The following is an 11,313-nucleotide window of genomic DNA, read 5'->3' as shown; positions in this document are numbered from 1 at the left end:
AAACGCCATTGACTTGTCTATTTTTCCAAACGGCGTCCTGACCCCTTTACAACCGTTGGTTTATGAGGCAACAAGCGAAGCCACTGAATTATTAGACAATGGTGTCCTAGCAATCATTTGTCGAGTGGAGAATCCAGTTGTTTCTTCATCGTGCCTAAACATTCAAGAATTCCAGGTCAGCAAGAAAAAAGACACCATCACTGCAATTATTCATACCCTTCATTATGACCACCACTAGCACCATCACTCCTCTTCTCCTCTCGTTTAGCATACTTGAATTCCAGCGCATCTCTCGATGACCTCGGAATCAAACCATGTCCAACCGGTGGCACGTCATCTGGACCATTATCAACCACTCTGACAGGGAAGCCTGATACAGATGATGCACTACGTCGTATACCACCACTACCAAGTGTTGTAACACCAGGTTTGCCGGCAGATGTTGATGGTCTTGATGATGCCGGCGTGGAAGGTCGCGTAGAGTTTCGTGATGGTGTTCGGGGACGTCGTAAATCCAGTGCAGAGTTGTTCTAATATATATAAGGTCAGAAATATATACGTCGCCATTAAACCCCGCTTTTTTGGGTACCTCAATATGAGCAACATCAGCAGTCCGAACCATTCCACCAGGATTCATGACATTCTTGACCACCGTAGGTGGTTTGCCATTTAGGGTATATCTCTGCGTCAGTAGCTCATCACCAATAACCACATCATTCGGTAAGTTTAACAAGTCATCATTCAGGTCTTCTTCGCCAACCTCGTTTTGCTCCTAAACACAGACAAAAAACTCAACTTCAAACAAAGAGGTCACGAACGAGTGATTTAGTTCCTACATTATCATCCTCATAATCTTCATCTTGACCATCTTCAGAAACCGTATCCGAAATGGGTGGATTTTCCTCTGTGAAACAAAAAACGAAAAGATTTAAAGCTCTTATCCTCAAACACGCGATAACTCTCATCGCACGAGACTTACTAGAATCAAGCTGCCCAAGCACATAATCAACCTGTTTCGCCAAATAAGCATCACAATGCCCTCGAATCTCAACAAGCAATTCACCGACTCCCAGCTGTTGCGCCCGTCTTCGAATCTTGGGCTCACTCAATACAGAATACAGCGCTCCATTAGCATATGTCTTGACTTCAGGATTTGGTATTCGTACAAGTCCTTCCAAAACAGAGAGAATTAAATCAGGTTGTTCGATTGTTTGTTGTCGACCTGCCGTTCGTAGGAGCAGGTTCATGAGGAGTGCAGAAGCGTATTCGAGAGCATATTCGCTCAGAAGATGAGGTGATGATAGTACTGGCAAAAGGAACTGGATTAAGCCGGCTTTTATCATTGCTGTTTGTGCTCCACGTCTAATAAGAAGCATAGCATAAGAGTGATAAGAGTTGTTGAATGGCTTTGAGGGAGCATGGTAGCAAAAACTACCTCAAACTAAGCTTCTGCAAAGTCCCCAGAAGATTCTTGCCAGAAGGCGAATCCGCTCCTTCTCTCTGCAACGCATCAGATACAGGCACAACCAATGCGCCGAGACCAGAAAGTAAATACGAGCGTCCTGTACATCCAGACGATATAGCATTCAACAGTCTTGCAAACTGTCCCCGTGTATGAGAAGATTTGAGTAGACCCAAAGGTAGCGCCTAATGCTTTTGAATTAGTGACCTCTTTTTTGTGAACGTAAGTGATTTTTTGTTTTACCACAGAGCCCCTTCCAAGACCCAAAAAATCAGCATGCACAAATGTTAATAAAGTCGTTTGTCTTGTTCTTGCGTCTGGCGCAGTTGTTAGTCTCTATACACAACACCAAAAAAAGTCAGGATTATTTCGTATCTGTATCGCAATCATTGACGGCGGTAATCTTTTACCAGTCTCAGCGCTTGAAGAACAAGCTCTCGCTTTCTATCACGATCAAAAGACTCTTCCGCCAAATCTCGATGTAAAGCAGAATAATCCAATTGTCCATCAAGTACAAGATTTGTGCTTCGTTTTGGTGGCATTCGTGACTTTACTGGTGCAGGTCTACAGATATACTTTGTCAACCAACTACGCAAAAAAAGTTGCAGAGGAATGAGAGGATGCTTACGGTGGCAACTGAGCAGCCTTCGCAGCCTGATCCAGTATCCGATGATTATGTTTAAGTTCCACAAGCCGATCACAGATATTAGTTAGATATGATGATGTGATCTAGAGAAGAATTTCGGTATCAGTCCCGACGATTTCTCTTAAACAAAAAACCCCCCCACGAGCCGAGACTGCATGCATACCTGTTCGCCATTAATACACGCAGCAAGTGCCTGCACAAGCTCACTAGCAATGGCTATTAAATTATGATGATCATTCTGTAGCTCTCGCTGCCTAACCGAATTGTGACGGTGACGATCTTCAAGTTGATGTATTTGTGATTCGAGTTCGTGGATTTGTTTTGTTTGGGCTCGTGATTCTTCTATTGGCCTAGCATCCTATTGTTATCCAAGTTGTCTCAGTCTTACAGATGAAAAAAAGCGCGCACGTAGCAGTAGCAATGACACGCCACATCACATCGCACTCACCAAATTATCCAAAAACTTGACAATCCTCGGCAGTTCAGCCTTGAAACTGGCTCTCACAGCTCCCAACCACCTCGCCTCCAGCTCCTGCGTCCACCTCACATCAAAAACCTCCTGAAAGCCAGGATGTCTTGTCGGATCCGGTATATAAGGCAATGCAAAGAATGGTAAAAACTGGCTAGAAACACTAGGTGAGATTTTCGCAATCTCTGATCCTCGTTTCTCTAAGAATACTTTGAAATCATCCATGTTTTGCTGTGGATTGTACTTCGCTTTCTGGGAGGATTCCATGCATGGGTTTATTGGGTAGACTGCGAAATGGATTGCGAGCATGAATTCGAGTTTTTGGGAGACGGGATCTGTTGTGCGTGTGGAGGGAGGGAGGACTTGGTTGAAGTAGGAGGTAAAGGTCTGGTTGTCGCCTTGTCGGAATGATGTTATCAGCTGATTCTAGAAATGTGAAAAAGATCAGCAAAAAAGGACCGGCAGGAGAAGTGGATGATAGCACACATCATCTCTCTTCGTCTGTATATCTTAGTAGCAGCAATCCATCAAATCTCTAGCATTTCAACAAACACCAGCAAATGACCAAACAACATACCTCTACCCTCTCATTCCTCTTGTCCCCATCGGCATCATTGACCAATTTAATAGGCGCCCGATCATGCTTTAAGCACTCCGCATCGAAAGAGGATAGCGTGCCTGTATATTCTCCATATGCCAGAAACTAATTAAAATGAAAGTGAATGAGATGCCAATTAAGACAATAGCAGTTCCAGAGTAGATCTAGCTGATCGAGCATGATACACACCTCTCTGATCAGGCCATTTACTTGCTTTTCTTTCCGTTCGTCCATTTTTGGTTAACGTGGTTGTAGGTGTTGGGATTTCAGATTTCATAAGTGAGGTCAAAGGAATGGCAGGAAATGGGTAGAAACAATCAAACAATCTCTATATAAAGCAGCACACTAATTTCTCATCGTTCAACGCGTAAGGCGTAATCTGTAGAAACCATAGAATACTATTACGAATTTACTTTGGCCAGTTGATGTAACTACATTAAACACCCAAGAAAAACATCAATCACATTACAATACTGGTTCCAACTAAACCTCCTTCCCCTCCTTCTCTCTCCTCTTCAAACCTCTCTCTTCCACCAGCAACGTCAGCAAGACACCAACATGCGATTTGTACAATTCTATCTTGGTCAAGCTATGACTGTGCAGAACGTGTTGAAAACGCTCCAAGTGAAGGTGAAGAAGAGGAAGAAAATGGTGAAGCATCCCAAACAATGATGCAATTCGATTGAACCGACAGATGGGTTTTTTCTGCGAACAACATTCACCAAGCTTACTTGCAGACAACCACCTTCAGGAACATACATGTTTTTTCCATTTATAGTTTCAACAGGCCCATAATTGTCAATTGATCCTTTGAAATTCCTGCATCCTGTGACATCGAGTTGGGCATCCATAAAAGATTGAAACGTTTAGAAGATGCTACAAAAAACTTGAGTAAAGTCTGCAACATGAATTCAGCGTAATGTTCTTCCACTCGAGATGACTCACGTTTAAGATTAAGATGTATACATTTGATAATTAGTCTTCATTTGCCCACGTATTGTTTTGTTATGGCTCCTTCAGCTTGATCTACTAGAATGTAATTTGCATGTTGGTCAAGGTCCTTCAAAATGGAGAGAAAAGAAAATCCGTTTCTGTAGAATTGAACCAAATTGGTGCGTCTAATACTTATGTCACTTGCAATAAGCTCGTTGTGCATGACGACGTTACCTTCAGCATTTTTTGTCACCCTTCCCAACAACATGGTACCATCAAGACCCGGAAAATCGTAATATGACTGAAGTCCTACTTGAATGATTCAATCCAACATACACAATTCGTATGTTTGCAAATGACATCGTCTAGATTAGCAAATGCGAGAGGGAGACTCGACAAATACGCCACGAACATATATTGTCCTGTACAGGAGCATCGAAAAAGGCTGGCAATTATATCTGGTTGACATTTTCGATTTGGGAATGGTGACATGCATCTAAAGATGCGACGAGGTGTTAGCTTTTGTTGCAAAAAAAAGCACAAAACAAAGTGATGATATTCTACAGCAAAAATCGGATTCAGGAATGCCTGTTACTCGTTCGCCTCCTCATCACAAACCAATGATATCACCAAGCAGCCACGTATCAACCAACATCACTCATCCAACACACTCTAACATCATCCATTGACGCCATAACGTCTCATTTACTATCGCAACATTCAGAGACACCAAATTTGTGGCATGAGAGTGTGTCATGCCAGAAAAAGAGTGCAATCTTTCATTACTCGACTTTCTTGTCTTGGCTTTCCCTTGTACAAGAGTGCAGACGCAGTCTATCGTCAAGGCATTCTGGAAATGTGAAGAAAGTTAGCCCAACCCTAAAAAAATTTCGTCATGGATAGATTGCATGTTCCTCAACAGAATAGGATTTCTTTGTTCAACAATAATCCACCACACATCTACACAAATCAAAAACTTTGAACACAAATACCTCGACCGTCTCTTTAATCATCAATTTAACAGCCACACAGTCATGCCAGAACCTAAAATAAACAACTAAAATAAAAACACGAATTGAATGGAATTAATAGCAGTTCTGAACTAGACCTGGCGTATAAAGCATAATACATACCTTTCTGATTAGACGCCTCATCATTGGCATTTCATCATCGAAATCAAGTTCGGCAAAAAGCAGAACATAAGCTGCAAACCATTGGACCACAGTTCTCACTCCACTCCTCATTCACCAACCCAACACATAACCACATGATACTTATCGGCAAGAAAAAAAGTATATTTCGGCCAGATGTTTAAAACCATCCAACAAAATAATACCCATCACAACTTTATAAGAATGGTCCCAACTGCAAATTCTCTCTCCTCTTCAAACCTCTCTCCTTCCACAAACTAAAACACAAACCCTCCATCTTCCACATTTTTTTCTCGTTTTTAGGATATAGTAATAATATTTTGCTCTTCCATCTGTGTTTGCTTCTTCATCTTCTTTGAGGTATTCTTTTTGTGGGAATGTCTAGAGTGTGCAAATCAACCAAAAATCTTGATTGCCTTTTCGAACGTGCCTGATCGTGCATTTCGTGACTTGTCGATATGATCTATAGCAATGCATTCACCCTTTTCATAGTCTTTGTCACATAGAATGTCACCTAGTTGACAGAGGAATAAGCGTTAGTTCCAAGACGGTGATGATGCCATGTTCCCATGGATTGATCAGGTTTTTTGTTCAAAACATATCCTTACCATCTTCGACAGGAGTCATTTTAGGGAAGGTACCAGTTCCAACATACACAACTTTGGCTTTGGCAAAGTCCTTGTCGTTCATACCGATGCGAGCTTGCAATCGTGCTTTGGTTGCACTGAACATTTCTCCCTAATGAGTAACAAAAAAAGTGATGAGAATTGAGATGATAGACATTGCTCGGACAGTCTGAAACTTACAGCTCTGAGCACGAATCTGAATGGAATACTATGTGCTCGTGCCAAGTCCTTGCTGAAATGGAAGGCATTGACAATCTTATCACCTTCTGCCATTCGCAGTTCATCTAGAGGTGTTTCCTAGATCAACCAAAGAGTTACTTCTGATGGATATACGACAACCCGTTTTGGTCGATAACAATCAGAGGTCCCAACACTCTACACACCTCTGCATAAATATACGAATACTCAACAATACTACTCAGTAAATCCTCATTCGCAAACATCTTATGAATCTTATGAGCCGTAACCTCATACAGCCTCAACGACCCTTCGTCAACTTTGACCTTATCATCAAGTTTGATCTTAGCCTTCAAGACCTCCAACAAGTCAGACACATTCGCGGTCTTGAGTAACAGCACATCATGTGTAGCAAGCTCCTTCATGGAGCGATCAAGCACACACACTTTTATATATCGTTTTGTTTCTAGTTCGGTAATAGAGATATCAAGGATTTCGTAAAAAAGGATGGGTGTTATCTGCGATTGATATTGTGGTGGAATCATTTCTTGAAGTGTCATGTTTGCTTGTCGTTTGATTACTTGTTTGGGTGATGAGGTTGCTGCATTGCTGGAAAAACGTATTTTCATGGGATCCATACGTCCTAATTTGTCGGCTACAGCTTGTGCTACCAAGTCATAGGCCATTTTCTTGGATAGCACTAGTTCAAAGTCGCCTGGTCCACGATCTTTGGCATCCTTCATGGAAGGTACATCTTTTCCAACCGTCTTGGGTCGGAATGCGACTGTGATGCGATTGAGAATGGCGTCGAAATATGCTGGGGCGTGTGCTAGATTTTGGTCCGGTAATTCTAGCATCCTATCATGATTGCAAACGAATTGATTAGTCGAGAACATAAAACAACTTACTAGAACGAATTGAAGCCAAATTCTAAGCCAATAACTTACTCTTGATCAGTAACCTCCTTTTGATAACAGATGATATCTCCATCACCCAACTCGGCTTGGGCAAAGCTCTGTTTGAACTTCAATGGATCAATCATGGTTGGTTTGACTTCCTCAAATAGTTTCAGCGGTGTGTTCGGTGGCAAGTCGACACGTTCAGCCATGATGGGTAAGACATCTGATATCTTCATGGTTCGTGATTTCACAGTCAGTTTGCCAGCATACCTGTTTTGTTAAAAGGAGATTGAGTATATGAGTGATTGAACAAAAACCACGTCGATGGAGCGAACTATTAGACCAAGGGGTGGGGCAACATACTCAATCTTCTGCTTCTTGGGATCGTAAAACTTCAAAAAGATGATAATCTGACCATTTTCTTTATCTTCTTTTGGCATAAAGTATGGTCCCTATAGAAACCATCAAAATGGTCAATCAAATAGACAAATTAACCAATGCGAGATTGAGGTATTCCCCGAATTGCCTTTGTTCCTTTTTCTTTGGCTTACCTTGGGACTAGTAAGCAACAATTCAGGATCAGGTTGCTCAAGGTACAATCGAAGTTCAGGTTGAGTCTTGGAATACTTTTCTCTGATAGCTTCCAGAGCTACATATCAGTATAAAGTGTCAGTAGGGAATAACAAAAAAAGACCACTACTGAGTCTCTATCAACATACTCTTATCGTATTCAGTCTCTGCGATAGGAGCATCAGGTCGAACGGTCTTGTTTTGTCGACCGACCATAGTCCATAACCTGACTTGCTCTGGTGCAAGATTCATTTGATGACAGAGCAATGCCTAACCAGCGTTTTAAGATGAGAACCAGAGACTCCACAACAAAAAAAAGCATAAAAATTGCAAAAGCATTACCTTGAACTTCGAAAATATCTCGTCCTTGCGCACTTTATGAGTAGTCAGATTTGATAAAGCATGTGACTTGTCATCGAAATTACACAAGTCGAATGCATCGTGGTTTCTGGCATCTGTATCTGTCAAGATCTATTGAGCGGTACGGTTTCGTTAAGGAATCTGCGCAGACAAAAAACAAACGAGACCAACAAATTCGCGGAACGAACTAATATGGTACCTTCACAGACATGAACAAGTGAGCTTCTTCCTTCTCCTTCCTCTTTTGCTCAGCAATCATTCGTTCTTGTTCGAGTCTTTGACCTATCAGATAACGATAAAATCAGCATACAATTCACAAAAGCTGGGAAAAAGGACGAAAGTAGAATGCTAAAGAATTGCACCAACCACGTACGTAAATGAGACGGGATATCGTTCTCAGTAACCTCAGACAACATCTCATCAAGATTCTGTTCACGAATATAGACCAACATGTATGCATTCGTTAATCGCTTGAGCATTCGATTGTTGCCACCTGTTCGTGTGGGACCTGATTCACCACCATAGTTCTCATCAAGTACTTCCTTTTGTTGTACGGGGACTACTCGATCATCGTCGAATTTATACCATTTGCCTAGCTTTTGTGGACGTAGGTAGGCACAGTAGTGACCGCCGTGGACGTCACCAGTGTGAACCAAAACACTGTGAAGGGAGTAGTGAGATCCAAAGACGAAAAAAAAAACGGGAAAACGGGAAATGGAAACCCTGTATTGCATACCCATGCAAATGATAATGTTGACGAATTGTACGATCAACATCTGCGTCATCGGCAGACAAATATTGATCCAAATCAATTTCCAGTGGGAATTCATGACGGTCATTAATCTGAGTAGAAAAGGTATCCCGATGAGCCTAAGAAAGGCGACGATAAAGAGGATGAATGGCATGATTTTACCTTGACCAAGGCGTCCTTTTGCATATCATATTCAAAACGCTTCAACTGAAGATGGAGGACAGGAGGGAAACTCTTGAATATGACACCTTTGCGAGCATCCTGGAAAGAAAATGTCATGAAAAATTGCATTCCGATGTGATTTTTTTACACATAGTTCTCATTCTGGACTTACTTGTAGACCGTATCCTTCAGCAGCATACTTGTTTTCTCCGTCCATAGTTTCAACAGATACATAATTATCAAATGATTCTTGTAAGTTCTTACATCCCTTGACATTGAGTTGTACATCTAGAAAAGATTCAACGAGTGAGTAGAAGCACAAAAAAAACGATCTTGTAAGAAAATTGTTTACCGTAGTAGTCTTCGACTCGAGATGACTCAAATTGTACATCTATACATTTAATGTAACTCTTCATTTTGCCTACGAATAGTCTCGTTATGGCTCCTTCAGCTTGAGTGCCCTAAAGTAACATGATTTTGTTCGGTAAGATGAATGTGGCAGCAAACCAAAACAAAAAAAAGTCGATAGATGTAACAAAATAAGTCCCACTTTCTCCGAATTTTCGTTCCGTGATCTCTCTCCTATTTCTCTCCCCATCCGCCCACACATACCTTCATCTTGGACTCCAAATTATCCTGCAACACACGATTGAACTCTTGTACGTCATGTTGCATGAATGAATCCAAAGCATCCCAACCGAAGGACTTGGTTAATTCGATGGTCCCGACAGGTTGATCTGAGAATTGGAGGTTGTAGAATACACGTTGTAATGCAAGTGGAATGGATTTTTGAGGTTCATCGCTATCAGTTGGAATGGCATATGTGGCCTTGTGAAAGAGGGGAATTGAACACAGTGAGTATCATTCTCATGAATTCTTGCTTTTTTCTCTTTTGGTGTCAAAGAAACTCACCTTTCGGAAATAGTTGGTAAAGTAAAGCGATTGCAACAATGAGTTCATATAGCACGTTGCTCCTTGATTATGTAAACCTACAAAGCCTGTTTCCTTCTTCGAATCATAACTACAGAGAAATAAATTATTCAGCGCTCGTTGCCTCAACCAAAAAAAAACTTATAACCGAAAAGACTATCGAATGTGTACTCACTCAATAAAGTTGTGCCATAAAACACCAGTAGGATCTTCGACAACTCTCATGTAGACTACGATTCTCATTTTGTCATTTTCCAAGATTGGCTTTGCGAAATTTTCAATTGGGATTGTCAATTGAGCAAACTTGACCATTTGATTGAAACCCCAATCCGTTTCTGTAGGATTGAATCTCATTCGTGCAGCTAGTGAGTGATGAATGAGAGGATAGAATTAGCTCGTTACTAATGTCTGCGGGCATTTTTGCCTGTAGATACAAGTCATCAATGAAGCTTCAAACAACCGAAAATATCATAACAAGCACCCTCCGTTACGATCCTCCATGAATAAATCAGAATGCGATACGTACATTGATGTTTGTAAATGGTATCGTCCTCTAGGTTAGCAACAGCTAGAGAAAACTCGACACACATGTGCCATGAAGATTTCTTGTCTTGTAATGGAGCATCGACAGACTCCAAGAAGACTGATAGTTGTTCTGTTTGACGATTGCCATTTGGGAATAGTAAGATCCGCCTATTGTATTGGAGACACGTAGTGAGTTTTTTTTAGACAATTGAGGGGGTGACAAGAAAGTAGTGTCTTGCGGATCAATCAAGCTGAGTACCACTTGTCTTTCCGTCATCAATAATTTGACTTCCATCATCATAAATCATCACCCATCATTCATCAACAATACGTATGATCGCTGATCGACCAATATCAATCATTTACTAATCCACTCATTCAAGATCAATCGCTACACTCAATATCACGCCAAATATCGTACCATTTACTTTTATAACATTCAAACTCATCGGAATGAGTACGTTCAAACTGTCTCAGACTAGAAAAGGATTCAATCTTCCATTCGTAGACTTTCTCTTCAAGTACTTTCTCTTGACTTTCTGTTGTTGCAGAGCCCAGATGCATTACTACATTCGAGTAATGGGTTAGAATAAATATGTGTGTTGAGGTGTCAGTGTGTATGTGACATGTGAATATGTTTGGATTGTCGGAACGCCAACAACTCGGGCCACGTTGTCAGTCATTCAATGACCATCAACCAAATGAATGTGATCAATATAATCAATTACCATCAGGGACAGGCTGGACTGGGGTATCGGTCTCCATGGGTTCCGCAGGAGGAGTAGCAGCAACAGCCACGACTTCCTCCATTGTGGTTTTAAATGTGGGATATAATAGGAACTCGCTAATATATCTATGCTAAGAAGGCTCCAAGCTCCAGAGCTACTTGTTACTAATAATAGTTGAATGTCTGGATAGATTAAAATGTTGAGTAATGTTTCGCCCCTCTTCAAATGTTCCAAGCTTCTGACGTGGAATGGAATAAAGGAACGAAGAGCAATGATGTGAATGATTCAAGTTTGAGGTATGTTAATTGTTTCCATCATCTGATACG

General features: G+C 41.2%; 2 protein-coding genes across 2 annotated transcripts; both read right to left on the bottom strand.

Moving 5' to 3' along the window:
- Nucleotides 1-60: 60 nt before the first annotated feature.
- On the bottom strand, nt 61-3,409 carry SmJEL517_g05140 (uncharacterized protein; the record flags this gene model as incomplete). The annotated part of the gene is made up of 13 exons (XM_031171067.1): nt 61-154; nt 217-530; nt 590-772; nt 837-904; nt 980-1,362; nt 1,436-1,647; nt 1,706-1,798; nt 1,873-2,026; nt 2,091-2,191; nt 2,272-2,466; nt 2,557-3,003; nt 3,155-3,280; nt 3,365-3,409. 13 exons carry the CDS (start codon nt 3,407-3,409, stop codon nt 61-63), a joined length of 2,415 nt encoding a protein of 804 aa, XP_031022963.1.
- Nucleotides 3,410-5,654: 2,245 nt separating this feature from the next.
- On the bottom strand, nt 5,655-11,069 carry SmJEL517_g05139 (uncharacterized protein; the record flags this gene model as incomplete). The annotated part of the gene is made up of 21 exons (XM_031171066.1): nt 5,655-5,773; nt 5,868-5,997; nt 6,066-6,182; nt 6,269-6,920; nt 7,010-7,231; nt 7,325-7,413; nt 7,513-7,610; nt 7,681-7,801; nt 7,874-8,002; nt 8,091-8,173; nt 8,265-8,551; nt 8,628-8,734; nt 8,805-8,903; nt 8,977-9,092; nt 9,157-9,265; nt 9,417-9,632; nt 9,717-9,825; nt 9,910-10,096; nt 10,261-10,427; nt 10,681-10,825; nt 10,988-11,069. 21 exons carry the CDS (start codon nt 11,067-11,069, stop codon nt 5,655-5,657), a joined length of 3,384 nt encoding a protein of 1,127 aa, XP_031022931.1.
- Nucleotides 11,070-11,313: the final 244 nt, after the last annotated feature.

Source organism: Synchytrium microbalum (genome assembly GCF_006535985.1).
Source record: "Synchytrium microbalum strain JEL517 chromosome Unknown SmJEL517_scf0043, whole genome shotgun sequence".
Classification (NCBI taxonomy): Eukaryota; Fungi; Chytridiomycota; class Chytridiomycetes; order Synchytriales; family Synchytriaceae; genus Synchytrium; species Synchytrium microbalum.
The sequence above is the reverse complement of the archived record's forward strand: the minus strand, read 5'-3'. Positions and strand labels throughout refer to the sequence as shown.